We start from the raw sequence: 19,887 nt of genomic DNA, 5'->3' as shown, positions 1-19,887 counted from the left end.
GGGAACGGGGTGGTGGGGGAGCTGTTTGGAGATGGGGCTTCTCTGCATGTGAGGAAGAGATGGGCAGCAGTATCCTGCCCATGGCAGGGGCTGGAGAGCCAGGCGTGTGGGGTGTGGGTCCCACTGCTGCAGCAGCTGGCGTGGGGGTAGGGGAATAGAGGCTGGATGAAGAGCTGAACATTTATTGCCAGGTTTCAGAGTAGCAGCTGTGTTAGTCTGTATTCACAAAAAGAAAAGGAGTACTTGTGGCATCTTAGAGACTAACAAATTTATTTGAGCATAAGCTTTCGTGAGCTACAGCTCACTTCATCGGATGCATCCGATGAAGTGAGCTGTAGCTCACGAAAGCTTATGCTCAAATAAATTTGTTAGTCTCTAAGGTGCCACAAGTACTCCTTTTCATTTATTGACAGGAAATTCAGTAACCCATCCACTCCAAAAACCTAGCAACTTGTTTTTGTAGGACCTGCATTATTTAGTGCTATGCTGGAAAGTTCCAGCCCTGCTCCTAGCACAGTGCTGATGTGATTGACAGGCCTGGCCTACAGAGCAGCACAGCACAGAAAGAAGTAGAAACTTTCATGAAACCTTAAAACAGAGCAATGCTTGTCAAGCCAGGAGAGAGCAAATACTGCCAGGGATGAGGTTTCATTTCCAGGTGTCTCGTGGGATGGGGGGGATGGTGACCCACAAAGGAACACAGGCTACACCAAACACTTGTGGCCACAAATACACAGCAGTGCAAGGACCATTTTGCCCTTACTGACTGGCTCAGCCCCCAGCGCCAGCATGTAACTATACCAGAGAAATCCCACATGGATCAGTCTGCCCAGCTCAGGTCCTGGCCCCTCAGTGTGTTCGGACGTGCATCTCACAGAAGGCAGGGTGATTGCCCCAAAGGACCGTCATTGCCACATGGGCCCCAACCCATGTCATGGCACCTGGCTGCCCAGCACAGCTCTCCCCTACCCATATAGTGCTCACTTCACAGCTGTATCATTATATCACAGCTCCTGTGTCTGCTGGCAGCACCAGCAGTGAGCGAAGGGTAAACACGAATTACTGCAGGAGGGCGCAGAGATGATGCTCTCTCTGCCTGTGTTTATACACACTCAGCATGATTAATCCTCACACTGCAGAGGCCACACAATCCACAGGGTGAAAGCACCAGAGCGCCAGCAGTGGCGGCATGGCTTGTGCCCCCTGTGCTCCTGAGAAAGCTGGCTCCCTGCAGGTCCCACAGTCCAGACCTCTTCCTCCCTAACAGGGATAAATCAGCTAATGCCTTCTAATCCACTCTGCCTCTCTGGCTGCTGCAGTAGTGGAGCTGTAGCCTGTTTCTCTCCTGAGATGAGCAGCTGTGTCCACAGTGGAGTCTTAACTGATTGAGATGGGCCCCAGGAAGCCAAACTACATTAGTGCCAGAGAGCCACTTAAAGGGATGCTTGGGACTCTCTAATCTGATTGGCTCCAAGCCTGGAGTATCCAGTGGCAAGTTTGCTGAGTGCCATTTAATTAGGTAGGAGGCTCATGCAATGCTGTTCTGTAGGGGCAGGAATTCTTCTGTGGATGAGATGTCCTGGGCTTGGTGGGCCTGTTTCCATTCTCAACTCAGTGTCCTGGTGTGGGACTGCAGAGCCACACCAGGGGAGGTGCCATAAAACCGAGGTCCTAATATTTGTGGTTGTGAAAGGCCCTATGGTACCATACATGAGACACATAGTATTAGCACCTGGCCAAATTCCCTGCGGCCTCCCTAACTGCCCACTGCAGTATCCACTGGGCATTGGCTTCCTCTTCACTTCCTGTCCTAAGCTGCCGCATGGCAGCTATGTTTCAACCCAGAGGAGGCCAGGTCTTAGCAGTGGGGAGCCTATCCCTGCATAGATACGGAGTATCTCGGGCCTTGTGATGAAGAGTGCCCTTTTATCAGGCCTGGAGCCTTTATGTCAGCACACCAGAGCAGTGCTGGACTCAGGGCCATTTCACAGAACCTCATGCCTGTCAGCAGCAGCCTGAGCTCTCCACACACACCTGACCCCACCAACATGCCACAGCCCTACCCTGGAGGGACCGGCCTAGGAGTGAGAGGAGAGGGAAATGCCTGTGGCCCATTCAGCCCTTGGCCTCTCATGGAGCTACCATCAGGAGGGCTAAGAAGGGCCCATCTTGGTGGTTTTCGTGATGTCAAAACTATGCTGCAACCCACTGAACTCATTCCATGGAATTGGATAGCAATAGGCAAGCAGGCTGAGACAGAGGGCTCACTAGCTGCCCAAGTAAGCCATTTGTGTCCTGTGCACCATTATGTGTCACAGACGGGCTAGGACCAAACCCCAGATCCCTTGAAGTCTGGGGATATTTAGCTCCAGAACTGGCCTTTGCAGCTGGCTAGACTCCCACTCCCAGCCCTCCTGAGCTCTGGCTGTGTTGAGGCCTGAGAACAGGATGAGGTGCAAAGGGTTCATTCTCACTGCATCAAGTACCACCCCCACCCCCACATGCCTTACCCCAGCCACAGCCCCATGGTGGCAGTTCAGCTGTTGGGCACCACGTGCTGAGGGAGCAGGCTGGCTTCAAGCTTCCTGCGGAAGCCATGAATGCCAGCAGCACATTGCTCAAGGCTGCAGCGCTGGGAACATTCATTCCTTTGCTGCTAACAAGGCCCTGTAACTGTAGAGGCCATGTTTTCCAGCCATTTAGCTCTGGACAATGACACAGGGTTTGTTGTTTTGTCACCATCTGGCTGCTAGGCGGCAGCAGTGCCCTCTTCAAGGGTGCACATCACCAGAGCAAACCCAGGCTGGAGCCCTCCTTATGGTGCCCTGTACTAGAAGGCAGGAGGCTCAACGCCTGGATAGCATGGGAAGGGAGGGGTCTAGGATTTCACTGCACTGGGCTCCAGCTCCTGCTCTAAACTTCAATGTCCCAGCCCCATGCCTGCCCAGTGCTGGAATGCAGGGCCCCTACACAAAATCAGGTCCCAGAATCCATCCTTGTCTGCTCCATGCAGAAATGTGTCTGAGGCCTTGTAACAGGATTCCTACTCACCACTAGCATGCCTGCTCATGACTACTCCTGGGAAAGTAGTTCTTGTGGCACGGGGTGCCCACTTCTCCTCTCTGCAATAGCCTATCCTGGTAATATGTTCCTCTGGCCAGGCCCCTCCTGGGGTTACAAAGTCCGGCAGGATCAGTAGCTAACAGTGGAACCCAGGCCTGCCTGCTACACCAGATTGTAGCCTAGAGGCCCAATAACCAGCAATCCAGGTCTGTTCAGTCCCTGTCCCTTGGCTCATTTCTACCCAGCCTCTCTCTCTCTCTCTCTCTCTCCCCTTGACTGTTTGTGGGTTTGCCACAAGAGCTATACTACTTCCTGTCTATTTCACCCCCTTCTAGCCTCTTGCTAGACTCTTACTCCAGGGCAGGATCTCAGGGCTTACTCGCTCCCTGGACTTCCTGCTTGTCCGTAACAAGCTCCCTCATTCCAGAAAGTGATGGCAGACTCCTTCCCCTACCATCCCCTTCTGGCTTTATAGCTGGGCTTCATTTGTAATTAACCCAGGTCCTCCTCCTTGCTGGAGATGCCAGGTAACCTGTCTGGCTTCTGGTGCCCTTGTTGCCCTATCAGGGCTGCTGTGGGGTGCACATCCCTTCATAGGCCTGAAGCTACATTCAGTGCCAGTGAATGCTGTCACACAGTATGCACTATGGCCTATAGCAAAGCACACTGACACTCATGGACAGCGCCAGTGTGCAATGGCCATGCCAGTGCAGTCCCTATAGCTCTGCAGAAATCTTAGAGCCCCAGCCAGACTTTGCTTAATGGCTGGTTAATTTAGGTTCATTAATTCCCCATGGGGCATGTGGCTTACACTACTAACTATTCTGTTCCTATTCAAAGACATCCCTCCCTACCCCCACCCATTGGCAGTGCAGTGCCACCTCTGGCCCCAAAAGAGCAGGCTGGGAGGGAGTCATGACTGCAGCTGACATGCACTGACATTCATTCTACCGACAGCCCCTGCTGTTCCTATGAAGCCCAATCTGAGTGAGGGGAGTGAGTCTGGCCTTTCTACACTGTCCCCAGCACATCACCGGCCATGTGTTGCTCAAGTCTCCCTCAGGGACTGGATCCTGCCCTGCATTATGGTGTTAGACAGCCAATTGTTCCTGATACAGCCAAATTAAACAGGTTCTCACCAGGCCCCTGAGAGGCATAAGTCTGGCCTTGTCTCTGCTGAATTTCAGGTTTCTGCCCTGAACAACTGAGGTGCTACAGCTGTGAAAGGTTTCAGAGTAGCAGATGAAGTTGATAGAGGTCCCACACACATTTAACAAAGTAGGAGCAACAGTGTATTTTTCCCCAGATTCTTTGGAAAATGGCTCTTCTGCTTTTGCTCAAACTTTCCACACCAGTTCGCCCTCTGGCAGCATGCAGAGGTGAAATCCTGAGGAAGATGCAAAGAGCTCATTGGAATGGGACTGCTCAGGTGACCTTCCTGCCTGGTGATGCTATGTGTCCGACACAGAACAATAGTAATCAATGGAGATTGGCCCCAGGATAGTGCAGGATAGGGCCTCCTTGTTCCTTTAATCTCACAACATTTAAAGAAAAGGAGTACTTGTGGCACCTTAGAGACTAACAAAGTACTCCTTTTCTTTTTGCGGACACAGACTAACATGGCTGCTACTCTGAAACAACATTTAAAGCCTCCCTTCTAGAGGCTTCAGCTCAGGAAAGCACTTAAGCACATGTTTAACTTTAAGCATTGCAGTCAATGGGACTCTCTCACACAGCTGAAGGTAAGTATGTACTTAAGTCATTCCAATTCAAGGCAAATGCTTTGTTCTGCAGCAGGTCCCCTCTTTGGTCCTCAGTTTGAGATGCACAACATGAGCCATGTGGGGAGGGAGCAGCTGCCTGGGGTGCTTCTGATTTCTCACCCAAAAGGATAGAGTCCTGCAGCCCAGCTGGGGAGAAACAAGCTCAGTCTCTATCCTTTAGCTCATCCATTTATAGTATCCTTTATATCGTTAAGAGTAGCAGGTATTGATATACAATGCATTTGTCATCTTATTGTGCTTCCTATGAAAATGTGTGTACATAGTACAGATACCAGAGATAATTCAACACTTTATACACTTGAAGGCATTCAGAAATCGGTAACAGAAAAATGGCACAATATCAAGGCCTAAATGCTACTGGATGGGTATCTACACTGATATGCCGCATACAGCTATATATATATGTATGTACACACACATATATATATTATATATAAGAAATATAAAATGAGGATGATATAGTAAAAACAGACAAATAAAAAAATAAGTTTCAATGGGTGAGCATCAAGGTCAAATCCAAATCCAAGCCCCATCTTTTAAAGCTTTAGAGCGTGAGAGTGAAAATAAGAAAGAAAGAAAAGGAATGAAACTGCACAAAGGAGCCATAAGATAATGAATGGACGTGGCTGACCCGTTTGTCTTTGGGCGAGTGCTAGATACAAAGGTCTGACCCCGGCTCCTAATTTTGGTCAGGAAGTAAAATAATAAAATAATAATAATAATAATCATAATCATAAAGTAAAAAAAGATTAGAAAATAATAAAAATGACATTGCAAAAGCTCTTAAAGCTAAGTAGCACTTCTCCCTGCAGAGCTGTCACTTGGTGGAGGGCACAGGGTGGATGCAAGAATTCTGGGGCTGGCCCTGATAGTGGAACAAAAGGATGGAGGCAGCCCAGGCAAGGTCCGGCTCTTGAGTCCCTGGCCTGGCTGCGGAGGGGGTTGGGTTTGTTACACACAAGTCTGGATAAATTCATGGAGTTTAAGTCCATTAATGGCTATTGGCCAGGATGGGTAAGGAATGGTGTCCTAGCCTCTGTTTGTCAGAGGGTGGAGATGGATGGCAGGAGAGAGATCACTGGATCATTACCTGTTAGGTTCACTCCCTCTGGGGCACCTGGCATTGGCCACTATCAGAAGACAGGATACTGGGCTGATGGACCTTTGGTCTGACCCAGTATGGACATTCTTATGTTCTTAAGTCAAACGGACCTCACAGCTCCTCTCCTCTATGTACCAGAGTCCCATGGAGGGGCCATGACCGGGCTTGGTCCGCCCACACAGCCCAGCCTATGGGCACTAGTAGCAGAGACTCTGGAACACAAAGGGTCAAGGGTGGCTGTGAACGACAGGCATGGCTAAAAAACCAAGCTCAGGGCCTGCCATTTTCAGAAGCTGCTGGTGATTTGGGAATTTCATCTGGAGAGGTTGTGGGGAGGGGGAGGGTCTGTGGGTCATTTTTGAAGGATGGCTGTCTGTGAGTTCCCTGAAGGTTCTGCTTGGTGGAGGGCTTGGTTCAGCTGACCATGGCAGAGCTGAGGGCACAAGCAGGTCGTGTGGACAGGATCTGTCCTGCTGGAAGCCTCCTTCCGTGGGAAGTTAGCTCAGCCCATGGGTACCAGCTTCCCCAGCCAGCTCTGAGCCACAGGCTTCCCTGGTGTCAGGGTTTTTCCGAGGATGCCTGGCTTCTGGGTGACTCCATGGCAGATGGGAATGCAAAACCCTACATTTCCTGAAACAGTACCTGCCTGGAGGACATGTGACCTGCCTGGGAGAGCTGGATAGGTGCCTTTTAGGGAGGCATGGCTCTGCCCCGAAAACCCCTGTGTCAGACTATCCATAGTGCAGCTCTGGAGTGTGGGCTGTCCCAAGCAGGCTCTCCTTCCTGGCTGATCCCACTTGCATGGGAAGTGGTAGCATGATGAGTGTGAGCTTCATCCATCAGTATTTTCTTTGCCTGTCATGCTGACCCTAGTGCCCCCCACAGCACATCCAGCCCCAGCTGCTTGGCTTGGCAAGCTTATCTGGCAAGGACTGTGCAACAGCAGGGGCTTATGGGCCTGAGGAGGATTATTCCCTTTATGTGCCCCATTAGCTATGAGGCTTCTGCCTTAGGGGAAAAGGAGGCTGAGGCCTCTTAGGGTTTTTGGAAAGTCCTCCTTGACCCTGCAGCATGGCTACTGTACGGGCCTCATTCCCCTCTCCCACCCCAAATTACAGTCTTTGGCACTGTCCACACAGAGGGGCATCTCTGTACGCCTCTGGATTGTGTAGGTTCCAGATATCAGAGTTTGGGCAGGAGACTTCTCTGGGGGTGCGGCATGTGGAGGAGGGTGATGGTGAAGGGAGGAAGAAGGCTGTGCTAGCTCACAGATGGGGCTATCATTACCCCAGCTCAGTCCACACAGCATCAACCACTGTCATGTTGGAGGGGACAGGAGCAGGGGAGACCTGGGGCCATCTGCCCTCGAGCTGAACCAACAGCCAGGGAAGGCTCCCAGGCACCATCATGCTCAGAGACTCAGTGCCAGGGGCAGGGGACTAAGTTCAGAGCAAGACTGTGGCTGCTGAATCGGCTGCGGTGCACATGGGACACACAGCGGAAGCTTCTGGGATCCAGCTCTCACCATCAGCCTCTCCCATTCACACTGGGGGTGAAATGCTGAAAGAGGGGCCCAGCAAACATGCTGCCATAGCAGTGGGGGCCCTGGCTCAGAGGACAGGCACTGGGAGCTCCCACCTTTGTGGAGGTGATGCTTCAGTACTAACAGATTCCCCTACTCTGTGGAGAGCTGGCTTGAGCTGAGTGCAAGGACCAGGCCTCCTCGTGCTCACTCATAACCCTCCCCCCACCAAGGCTCTCTCCAGTGTGACGCGTGGATGCGGGGGATAGACATGGAAACCAGATAAATGGACAGGAATGTGGAACATGGGTGACGGGTTACTTCCCCCAACATGACTGCCGCCAAAGGGCTGATTCTTCTGGACTCCTTTCTCTTTTTAGTTAGAAACAAATTGAGGAGCCAAGGAGGAGCGGGCCAGGTCCTGTGGCCCGGCCCAGTCCATGTGTAGCTCCTACACAGGCTGCAGAGTAAGTGCTCTGTGGGGGGCGGGGGCGGCCGGGGAGGTGAGGGGGGGGGCTGGGACCAGAATGTCCAAGAGTCTCTAAACTATGGGGGGGTGAGGGAGCAGCTGGCGCTGAGTCTGTATCCAGGGTCAGAAACCATCCCAACCGCCTGCCACCTGGCCCTAAACCTGAGGCCATCACTCTTGTTAATGTCCCACTGTGGCGAGGAACAAGGGCCCCTAGGTGTGTCCCCTCCACGGACGCCCCCCAGGGACAGGGGCCGCTCTCCTGAGGGCTTTGGTAGTGTACGTTGTACATCCAGACGTCAGTTAGCAGGTGAAGTCCTCAAATGTGCCCCGGGCCGGATGGTGAGGTAGGATGTTGGCTGCATACGTCATCCCGGCTGGGTGGCCCCTTAGGCTCTCGCAGGGATTCTGGGGGCAAGGGAGATGAGGGAAGGAGAGTTAAGTGTGGGCGGTCCCGAGCACAAGGAGAAGAGCAGATGTTACAGTGACAGCATCATGCAATGCCTTGATAGAGGCAAGAGTCCAGCCCTCTAGTAATCACAGAGACCAGAGGCTTTGGCAGCATTTGGGGAGCCCAGCAGCTCAGGGGATGCCCCAGAAACACTTAGTGCCCTTGCCCAGGGAGCTCCAGAGCACAGGAGATCTCCATATACCTGGCTGAGTAATGCCACCTCCCATGAACAAAGACCCTGTTTAGAGATGGGCTGCAAGATTTGTGGCTCTTCTGTAATGAGTGAACCAGCTCCCTAGGCCCAATACCCCTGAGCTTGGAGGATCTGTGCATCTGGGTCAGAACTTTCTGGCTTGGGGTCATGGCCCCAAGAGAACCACAGTTGTCAGCTATCTTCAGCAAGCCAGTCGGCACTGAACTCCGGTGCCTAAATACCATGGTGACTAGCACACTAGCAAGACCTGGGAGGTTTTCTATCCTCTCCCTCTCCAAAAGCTGCCAGCTACCACTCCAGGCAGTCCCAGAGGACAGGGGTACTGGGCACTGGAGCATGAGGCCCCAAGCTGGCATGCTCAGTGCCCTGCTGTTGATCCCAGCCATGTCTTTCACTGCAGGTTGCTCCCCAGCAATCCCTACAGCACAAAGGTCATTCCCACAAGCCACTTTCTGAGCAGCCTGCAGGCTTTTGGGGTTCCTAACTTTGGCCTTCAAGGAGGCCAGTCCTCTCTTAGCCCTCCTTGCTAGTTCAGAGGTGAAGGAGCAGGAAGAGATCAGGACAAGGGTGCTAAAGGGAAGGACTGAGATGCATGCCCTATGTATGAGGACCTACAGCAGGCACTGGCCAGTGATATGGGTCTGCCTCTTTCACAAGCACTCAGCAATTTCCTATAGAACCCCCACCCCCAGCGGGATCGCTGAGCAGCATGGGGGGCACTGCAGGGCAGTGTGCTGCCGTTCCCCCAACATAGGGGTCAGTGGGGATGTTGGGGAGTCTAACTGAGCTGTGGCCCCTGCCACAAAGAGAAGGGCAGGTTCAAGCACTTACATGGCGTTTCACATCGTCCATGCTCAGGGCGACACCCTTGTCTGTGTTGTTCCTTTTGTGATTCTTTTGGCACTTGGCCCGGCGACACAGCTTGTACTTTATGACCTGAAAGTGAAAGCAGCTCCTGGGTGGGATGGCCCCCTCATGGTGACCCAAATCATCCTGCGCGCTGAGGAGCCGGGGGCACATCAGGGGCACCAGTTACAGGGGGGCAGTGCTCAGGTAAGTCACACGATGGGGGGCTAGTGGAAACAGCACAGGCCAGATCCTGCTCCCAGCCATAGCAAGGTAAATCCAGAGTGACTCCTCATTCTGGACTGGTTGCAGGGTAGCTGAGATCAAAAACTCACCCACAACATATGAAGGGGCTCACAGTTCCCATGGACAGGAGGGATTTGGGTCCCAGGGGATTGGCAGGAAGTGTGCGAGACTGGCACCAGCCTGGGGGGAACTTTCATGCTGAGTGGGAAGGGACTGGGAGGGCAGAGGGGAGCTGGCGGGCAAGACCAGGCAGGGAGCAGGCAGTGAAGTGACATGCAGAGGTGAATGTGAGGAAGGAGCTGTGGGGGAAGCAGTGTGACGAGGGTTGACCTTAGGGGAGCATCTTGGTGCATCATGGGGGATGGTTCTCAACCCCCACAGCAGAGTGGGGTTCCTGGTGATCCCTCCTTCACTCACCTCATAGGCATAATCAAACAGCTCCAGCACGGTCAGGATGCTGGCCCCAATGAACAGCCCCATCTGCCCACCAATGTCGCCTAGAGACGAGAGGGATGAGAGCAGTCAGGGCGGGCTGGCTGAGAGTGGGTGACCCCTCAGGAGCTCAGTTACATAGTGTAGGACAGGACAGCTGAGGAACGGAGACAAGACAGAGGGAGGGATGGAGGGAGGGAGAGGAGAAAGCAGCAGCTGCATCTGCCATAGCAGCTCATCCACGTGTAGTGACAGGTTTCAGAGTAGCAGCCGTGTTAGTCTGTATCTACAAAAAGAAAAGGAGTACTTGTGGCACCTTAGAGACTCAATAAATGCTCAAATAAATTTGTTAGTCTCTAAGGTGCCACAAGTACTCCTTTTCTTTTCACTTGTAGCGAGAGGCTGGATCTCTCTCCCCAGAGTTCACTCTAGTGGTCTCCGATGAGCCTGTGACACGGACACCCCCTGCCCCTTGGCAAACCAAAACTGGAGGTGTCTGGGGATCCTTGGTCCTGACTCCAGGCTGCAGTTTGGTGAGCTCTGATCTGCTGGGCTGGTGAACCTACGAGCTCAGTGACCCTCCACATGGGCTCAGGGCATGGGTTCTGCACCTTTTGCTCACTGAAGGTAGGGAAGCAAGTCCTTCCACTCTGTGATGAATGGACTCACCAGTGGCCAGGGCTCTGCCCTCCAATGTCAGATTCACTAGGAAGACCCAGGGATGAGGCCATGGAGCCTGCAGCCATGCCAGGATTTTCCCAAAGCACCAGGGTTCTGGGATACAGGTTTTGGCTCTGTGTCCCTAATAAACACCCCTCAGTATGGAGCCAGCAAAGCCCCCAGCCCTTGGAGATGGCTACTCCGAGAGGCCAAATACTCACAGCTCCCATTGACCCTCAGCCCCACTAGGAATTGAGCCCTGACTCTTCCTTGGCCTCTCAAGAAGGGGCTGGGACTGGCTGTCAGGCTCTAGGGCTCTGCATAGGTATGCAGAGCTGCTCCACTGACTCATACCAGCAGCTAGACCAAGTGGGATCTGCTCCAACATTGGAGTACCGAGGCCCAAGAGCTTCTCTAACACAAGGGAAAGCTGGGGCAGGGAGGTTCTGGAGGAGAAAGCCTCAGAAGAGCCAAATCAGGAGGGATAAGGTGTGCATGTGTGTGTGTCTATATGTGGGGGGTAGTTTTGGACAGTGATCTGCCTCATGGAATGGGGCCCCCACCCACTTCCAGGGGTATTTCCATTCCCCAGTCAGCCCTGAGGCAATGTTGACCTTTCTAAGTTACCCTCATTGGCTCACCTGTCTGCCATATAACCTTATAAACCAATCTTTCATTGGCTCACCTCTCTGCCCCGAGTTTGATAAGCTTCTCTCATTGGCTCACCCACCTGCCCTACAAGGGCTATCAATTGGGACCTCACGCCAGTGCACTTGCACCCAGGGATCCTATATAATTTCTGCACTTCATGAGCCCTACTCCCTCAGCCAGTAGAGACCAAACCACAATGGCTCTGCACTAATATGAAATCTGCTCATTAAATGGATCCATTACTATTTTCCAATTAGTTTATTCAAAAAGCCCTTAAACATCTGCACTTGGGTCTGCAGGAAGGAGTCTGCTGCAGAGAAAACAGATCAGGATGGGAACTTTGGGGAAGGACAGGTACAGATAATGCTACTTCCCGCTCTTTGAAATCTGGTTCACCTGGCAGACACGGACCACACGGTCCCACATCTGCCTGGGGTGGGATGGGAGGCAAATCGCTGAACTGAGCCAGCAGCCATGGTCTAGGTTCAGAGGTGAGGTGTGCGAGGGGGCGAGTTCCGTGCTGAAGGTGGGCACATGGCCATCTGAGCTGGGGGCAATCACGCTCCCAGTCATCCCATATGATGTTCTGGGCCAGGTACACCAGATTTATCCCAGTGCCGCTCACAGCAGGGTCTGTCCCCAAGGGAACAGCAGGAGAAGCAATAGCCTTGTGTAAGAACAGCTACCACCAACCCCCCACTGAGCCTCATCCTGGTCCCATGGAAGCCAGTGGTAGTTTTGCAATTCACAGCAGTGGGATCAGGACTCAACTACTGCACTCAAATGTGCAGTGTCTCTCAGCAACTTGGTGTGCAATGCCTCCCGCAGCACACATCACCACGTGCCTGGCCCTAGAGCCATGGAATTACCATCTGCCCCACCTCTCCCCTGCACTCAACACCAAAGGCCCTGCTCTCCCAGGGGACTCCACAGCTCATGCCTACTGGGCTGCCGCAGAGCCAGGGTCTCTGACTGCCCTCCCTGCTTCAGCTTACCTCCAACATCACTGACAGGTGGGCGGGAGAGCCACAGCTCACTGGAGGTGACAGGAGGCATCCGGGGCTTATTGTAGGGGGAGTCATTGGAGCTGAATGGACCCCTACCACAAGCACTCAGCTAGCGTTGTTCAGCAGTGACCACAAGGCCTGGCTCCCTACCTGCCCCTGAGTATGGAGGGGAAACATGGCTCACCCAGCAAGCCAGCTACCTCGTAGGCCTTCTTCTGCTCAATTGTCTCATAGTTCAGGGCTTCAAAGAAGATATCCAGCACTAGGAAGTTCTCCCTGCAAGAGAGGAAGGGAGTGTCACTGGATGGAGCTGGCTCTGTGTGACAGCCTGGAGTCTCTGAAGCACATCCAGCATGGACGAAACCAGCAGGAAGCCCTGAGACCAGGGAAAGGAGGCCAGGCATTAAGAACCGGCACCCGACGTCCCATAGATCTGGAGACTGGACAGGTGCCTAAGGGGCCAATGGGGAAGGAAACTCTTGTGGCACTGGCAATATGTGCAACATCCTGGCTCCATCGGCTCTGACCCCAGAGCTGCGGTGCAAGCCTCCTCCCCAATTACCCAATGTACTGCTCCGACTTGTTGTGTTTCTTGGCCAGGTACTTGGCTGAGGCCTTGCTGGGGATTTTCACCATGGACAACTCCTTGCCAAAGCGGGTGACGTTGCAGGGCATCTCACAGACGCAGTAATCATTGTCCTTCTCCAGCAGGAAATCTGGGGGGAGGAGGGAGGTGAGCGGAAAGGAGGGGAACGGAGAGAGAGAACAAAATAAAACAGTAGCAACTCATACTCTAAAGGGGCCTCTCGACATTCCTCAAACTTCAAAACTGCCCTGGAAAGTGCTCCTCAAGCCACTGAACAGGAGAAGAAAGAGGGGGACAATTTCCAGAAGATTTCTAGGACCCTCTCCTCCCAGTTCCCACTTGTAAGCCATTCCCCTGCCCTAGCTAAGGCTTTCGGGAGGTCAATGGCAACAAACAAACACAAGGCGCTACCAGAGCCAAATCAAAGAAGGAGAAAGAAAATCACCATCTGAAAACGACGCAAATAGAAACAAATGAAGGGGGCAGGGCAATCAGTGCAGGGATCAGAGGGAGGGACAGGGGAAGAGAGAGGTGAGAAATATGGCACCCACAGTCACGTTAAAGAAGAGTCTTTGGAATCTGAAGGATGAATGTAAAGTGGGGACACGGTCTGCTGCAGCCAAGTCACCATCACTGCCAGCCATTGGCAAGGCCCCGGCCAAGTCTGATGTGGCAGTAGGGTCCTTGACAGGTGTGAAATAGGACTGTAAACCACAGTATCAGAGTGTGGGTCTTTCTCCTTTAGTGGGTGGTCCACATATGAGAATAAGGGTCTACTGCAGCTGCCAGCTAATGGAGCTACTCCCTAAGTTCAAGCAGTAAAAGCTTGTGCTTTTAGCAGTGAATGGCCAGGGTTCAACCCTGAAGGCAGCTGCTAGTGATGGTCACAGGAGCACAGATACCATCAGGGTGAAGACCATGGAGGTGTCTCAAACATAGCCAGAGTCATCTTCATCCTTTAGGGCTTAAAAAACTGGTTGCACCCTGGAGAGATTGCTCCATCCATGCATAGAGAGCCTGACAGGACCATGATTCTGAGCTTCTGTAGTAGCAGGTGTGGTGCTAGACCCCAGGAGGCAGAAGGAAATGCACGCCTAGATGGACTGAAAGCCTGATTCAGAGATGGATAGAGTCCCTTCGTGCTACACCCCTTCCTGATATCTAAGGGACCTGCATGGGGTTGCTGGCCTCCCCCTTAGAAACTGGAATGAGGTATGAGTTATGATAGGGATGGGGACCTTTCTTCACACACCCCTCTGCTGCTGGGTGCTCTCCTTGCCCCTTGATATGCGTGGCATAGCAAGAACCCTGTCCTCCTGGAATGGAGCGGGTCAAATGCTCTGCTTTGGGCCAGTGGCCAAACCTTCAAAACGGAGAGGGGGCAAGGCAGTCTCACCTAAGGCTGGGTCTGCGCACTCCTTATACTGCTCAGGGGTGCAATAGGGGGCATCACCTGCAGGGAGACAGAAGAGCAAAGTTTCAGTTGAACCTCTGTGCTGGGGCTGGATTTAAGGTGAAGACGTTGATCCAGTGGATGTGTGTGGGGGAGTGGGTAGATGACACCAGACTACATGGGCCATTGGTCTGATCCAGCCAAGGAGAGGGAGATACTGGACTACACGGGCCATTCATCTGATCCAGCCAAGGAGGGGGAGATACTGAACTACACAGGCCATTGATCTGATTTGATATGGGTGGGGGTGTTTGTGGAAGGAGGATAGTGAGCTAAATGAGCCATTGGTCTGGTCCAGCATGGGTGTGGAGGAGAGGGGTATAGGAACAGCTAGACAAGCAATCTTATCCTGTGTGGCAGCCTGCATATTTATTTTGCTGCTCCTTGAATCTGTGTGTTGTTTCCTAGCCTGCACCCATCCCCTGCCCCCGTGGACCAGGAGACCTCCCAGCAATCTCAAAACCCTCCCTGTACCATCAGGATCCTGAGCATACAGACAGTCTTGACTTTAACATCTCATCTTGACTGTGTACAGAATCTTCACCCCAGGTTAAGCAATCAGCCAGAATAATGTAGGGTCTGTGATTCCGTATGTTAATTTCCAAGGATCTGTGGAACACACCTTACTTGCTATGGCCTGTTTGCAAGTGACTAGTCCCATCAGTGTAAGACGAGTGCTAAAGCCCTTGGAATAAAGGGCTGGTTCCACGAGAGGGGAAGTGGTTCCCAGCTAGGGGGAACAGAGTAGAAGGTTCAATCCGCAGCCCCCGAGGAGACTGCTGCCTGGTCTCCCCACCTGCCTGCAGCAGCACGTGCCTGACTCGGGATGTATGCTGCCTTATTTATTTCCTCCAAGCCAGCCTTGGATCTTAGACAAATACTGGGCCTACCCCAATCTTGGTACTGCAGTAGCTGCCATTTAAATGCTGATCAGCACTGTCTGGTCTGATCTTCAGAGATGGGCTTAGTGAGGGGTCTGTGGGCAGCATGCTCCAGAGCCAGCACCCTCCATGGAGACCTCCAAACCCAGTGGGGAGGTACCTTCAGGGGCTCTCTGGGGACACAGCATTACCTGCTTGCACATCCCAGAGTAAGTTTAACTCCCAACTCCACTGCCAGAGCCCATGTGTCTGCCTGAGCAAGCCCATCTCCCATGGTATTCTGGTTCCCGCACTGTCTGGATATGTTTCTTGATAGGCTGAGAATTGAGAGGAATTTGTGGGATTAAATTGGAATCCAGCCTGGAGCCACAGAGCTGTGCTGGAAGTGCCAGAATAGCTGGGATTTAGGGGAGAGGACTGCAGCAGACTCAGGCCAGAGCTGCATTAACTGCAAAGGCTGTGCTCTGAGAGCGGTGGGTCTCAGCTCATGCACTGTGAGGTGCTGTTCACCTTCAGGTACTGTTTGCCCCAAAGCAGGACATGGAACAAGACAGAGCAATGTCCTGTTGAGGCAGGAATCCTGGAGCAAGGTGAGAGGGAGGGGGCACTGGACTAGATGGGGCACTGGTCGGCTCTGGTACAAGAAGCAAGATAATGGACTAGATCTACTAGCAGTGTGTGGGCAGAGGGATACCTGTTGAAATGAACCATTGGGCTGAACCATGGCAACAATGAAGTGGAGGGTTACCGGGCTAAGTGGCCCATTGGTCAGATCTGGGACAGGGAGACAGTGTGGGGGATGCTAGGCTAGGTGGGTCCATTGGTTTGATCTGGGGTGGCAGGGAGGCACTGTGGGGATACTGGGCTAGATGGGTTTCTGATCTGGGGTGGCAGGGAGATACTCTGAGCTGCACATGTAGTGTCTTACCCGGGGCTGGTTTGGGCCTGTCCCTGTCCCCATTTGGGCTCACCTCGCATGTGCACCATGCGGCAGTTGCAGTTCTCCACCAGGTAGCGGGTCTCACAGTCAATGCGACAGGCCGCGATGCTGTAAGTGTCGTAGAACTCAGAGTCTCTGGTTATGGACTGGCAGTTACCCCAGGGTGGGGGAAGGTAGATCAGCTGGGGCAGAGCAGGGAAGAATGAGAACAGGAGCCCGACCCCATCTCTCCCCAGGGAATGCTCCCAGAAGGCTCTTGTTGAGCACCAAGGTGGACCAGGCACCGATCAGGACACCACAGGAGCAAGCTGAGAATCTCAGAGTATCGATTAACTAGGCCCCACAAGCCCCTGGGTCAGGCTCACTTTCCCCATTCTACTGATTTAAAAATGTCTAATTTTAGTAGCTGCTATTAACATCCTCCTGAGATATCAGTGGAATGGAAAGAATGTTATCATCTGATATGATTATTTCATGTTTTTCCCCAAATACAGAACAGAAACATTAATTGAACGCTTCTGCCTTTTCTGCATTATTATTGATAATTCTACCATTTCCATCTAATAACGGACCAATACCATTGTTAGGATTCTTTTTGTTCCTAATATATTTAAAAAACTCCTTATTTTTCTTAACTCTGCTGGCCACCATTTTCTCCTTGTGTCCCTTTGCTTTCCGTATCAATTTTCTACAATTTCTAGCATCTGATTTATATTAATATCAACTTCCCCTTTGTTATATATTATTTTTAATTTTTTCATAGCTGGCTTTGCTTCCCCTCTAAACCAGGTTTTTTTTTAACAATACAGCCTTCTTCCTTGAGTGTGGGATGGTGGCTTTTGGGGCATCTAGTGGAAGTGCCGTTAAACAATTCCCAATGATCCTTCATGCTTTTCTGATTAAATTCTTCCTCCCACCTGATTTGGCTCATGATTGTTTGTTATAATTGTCAAGAAGTGCAGTGACATACGAACGGCCATACTGGGTCAGACCTATGGTCCATCTGGCCCAGAATCGTGTCTTCTGACAGTGGCCAATGCCAGAAGCTTTAGAGGGAACAAGGCATTAATCCGGTGATCCATCCCCTGTCATTCAGTCCCAGCATCTGGCAGTCAGAGGCTTAGGGACACAAAGTATGGGGTTGCGTCCCTGACCATCCTGGATAATTGTCTTTGATGGACCTATCCTCCAGGAACTTATCTAATTCTTTTTTGAACCCAGTTATAGTTTTGACCTTCACAACATCCCATGGCAGTGAGTTCCACAGGCTGACATTGTGTTGTGTGAAGAAATACTTCCTTTTCTTTGTTGTAAACCTGCTGCCTATTAATTTCATTGGGTAACCCCTGGTTCACGTGTTATGTGAAAGGGTAAATAACACTTCCTTATTCACTTTCTCCACACCATTCAGGATTTTATAGACCTCTATCAGATCCCCACCTTAACCCTCCAGGCTCCTGGAATGCTGCATCCACCCATTCTTCCCACTTAGTATTTCTTCTCTGTCTGTGTCAGAAAGAGGCAGCTCAGGGGCTGCCAGCATAGAGTGCCCAGCCCAGTGCTCTCCCTGTCTCTCACCCGCTGCTCCTGGCAGGACACAAAGGTCTGGAATCCAGGTGCCACCCCAAAGCCCAGCTGGTCAATTAAAGGAGGTTCATCCTGGCTGTGAATCTGCACTTTGATCCCAGCTTCAAACGAGAGCTCATCTGCAACAAAGAGAAAAGTGGGAGCTGAGTATCTGAGAGGGTTGGGGAACCCAGGCATCCTGGGGTGAGAACTCTCTGGAGCCCATTTCATATCCACAGGATACACCTATTCTGCTCTCCTCCAGGGCATCTGTTAACCTAGCTTCAGAGAAGTTGTCCTGTCTGTAATGGAGCTTGGTGTGGAATTAACCCTTTCCCTGCCAGTGTGAAGAGCCCTTTCAGGCCTGGACAAGTACAGAGCCATGGGACAGTCTCAGAGGGCACCAGAAGTTCCAAGGATGAGGGGCCAACTCCGCACAGCTCGCACCTGGTTGCCATCTACATCTGTGCAATGCAGGCATGTGACACATGCAGTGGCGTGAGTGAGGGAGAGATCTCATTTGATCACATCTCACAGTCGCTTTGCACGGGTGAGATTGGTGCCACTATGCCCAGGTCAGGGTGAGCCAGGCCCAGAGCCAGGCCCTCTCTTATACCCCTGCACGTGTGAACAAAGTCAGGATTCCCCTTTTAATACTGGATATACCCTGAGCTAGCTCCAGTGGCTTCAGTGGGGTTATTCCTGATTTACACCAGCGTGAGAGTAGAACTGGGCCATTCTTGGTGCCTTTCACACAGGGACCTCAAACTGCCTTGGAAACATTAATGAACAGATTTCAGAGTAGCAGCCGTGTTAGTCTGTATCTGCAAAAAGAAAAGGAGTACTTTTGGCACCTTAGAGACTAACAAATTTATTTGAGCATAAGCTTTCATGAGCTACAGCTCACTTCATCGGATGCATTATTTGAGCATAAGCTTTCATGAGCTACAGCTCACTGCATCGGATGCATCCGATGAAGTGAGCTGTAGCTCATGAAAGCTTACGCTCAAATAAATTTGTTAGTCTCTAAGGTGCCACAAGTACTCCTCTTCTTTTCATTAATGAACAGAGACTCAGACCACCCTGTGAAGTGGGTATTATTCATTCCATTTTATAGATGGGGAAACACCATAGAGAGGGGGAGTGACTCAATCAAGATGATAGAGGTGAGAACAGAACCCAGGAGGCCTGACTCCCAGTCTTCTGCTATAGGCTCTAGAACACTCTGCCTCTCAGATCTGGGAACACAACCCAGGAGTTCTGACACCTAGTCTAACACAGATGGCAGAGGTGGGTTTCTGTCAGGGCAAGTGCCTCCTGCCCAGCTGCCTGTGTAACTGTTCTGGAAGGATACTGAGAAGGTGTGAAGGTGTGAATGATCTGGGGCTGTTCTCAGACATACTCTCTCCTCCACCCAGCTTTGCAGTGTGTGTGTGTGTGTTTGTGTGTGTCTATCACCTACATGACAATCTCTCCAGCGTCTGTCCTGGGGAAGAATTCTGTGCCCCTTCCCCCTCCACTGTATAACCCCTCCCATAGTCCACAGCCCCAACCCTGCTCTATAGGCCCCTCCCTTCCCCCCCTGCTCACTGCACCATACAGTGAAATGTTGTTTCAGGCTCGGTGGAGGTAGGGACAGGGGCTCCTTAAGTTTATTGCATGTGCCACCCTCCCACCCACATGCATTCCTTCCTTCCTTCCGTCTGCTTTCCCTCCCTCCCAGCCCCTCTGTTCCCATTCTCTTCTTCCCCACCACCCTCCCGCTCCATGGCCCTGGGAGAGCAGCAGGGAAGTGGGTGGAACTATTTATAGACAAGTGCTACTTAATTTAAACTGGCAGGCAGTTGCCATAGCAAATAATTGAGGTAAGAAAAAAGGAGGAGAAAAATAGATTGACAAAAAGAAAAATAGGAGGACCTGAGAAGATGGGAGCCTAGGGGTAGGGTCATGGGGGTTGGGGCTGCTGGAGACAGGCATGGCAAGGGCCCAGCTCCAGGGAGACAATGCATAGGCC

At 52.0% G+C, this 19,887-nt stretch overlaps 1 protein-coding gene across 3 annotated transcripts in view; it reads right to left on the bottom strand.

The window, feature by feature from the left end:
• Positions 1–5,005: 5,005 nt before the first annotated feature.
• The window catches only part of ASIC1 (acid sensing ion channel subunit 1), a 117,220-nt gene continuing 102,338 nt past the window's right edge, over positions 5,006–19,887 (bottom strand). For 2 of the 3 annotated variants that reach the window (XM_038379250.2, XM_043506400.1), the window contains 8 exons: positions 17,886–18,013; positions 16,339–16,489; positions 14,430–14,486; positions 13,010–13,163; positions 12,632–12,723; positions 10,115–10,194; positions 9,437–9,541; positions 5,006–8,348 (listed from right to left, as the gene is read on the bottom strand). In XM_038379250.2, coding sequence (XP_038235178.1) covers positions 8,244–8,348; positions 9,437–9,541; positions 10,115–10,194; positions 12,632–12,723; positions 13,010–13,163; positions 14,430–14,486; positions 16,339–16,489; positions 17,886–18,013 — 872 coding nt within the window. In that variant the 3' untranslated portion in view covers positions 5,006–8,243. Of the gene's footprint in view, positions 8,349–9,436; positions 9,542–10,114; positions 10,195–12,631; positions 12,724–13,009; positions 13,164–13,478; positions 13,482–14,429; positions 14,487–16,338; positions 16,490–17,885; positions 18,014–19,887 lie in introns of all 3 variants that reach the window. The other variant, XM_043506402.1, reaches the window with a different exon arrangement.

This window comes from Dermochelys coriacea, chromosome 20 (genome assembly GCF_009764565.3).
Source record: "Dermochelys coriacea isolate rDerCor1 chromosome 20, rDerCor1.pri.v4, whole genome shotgun sequence".
Lineage (NCBI taxonomy): Eukaryota > Metazoa > Chordata > Testudines > Dermochelyidae > Dermochelys > Dermochelys coriacea.
Note: the sequence above shows the minus strand (reverse complement) of the source record. Positions and strands in the feature narration are given on the sequence as shown.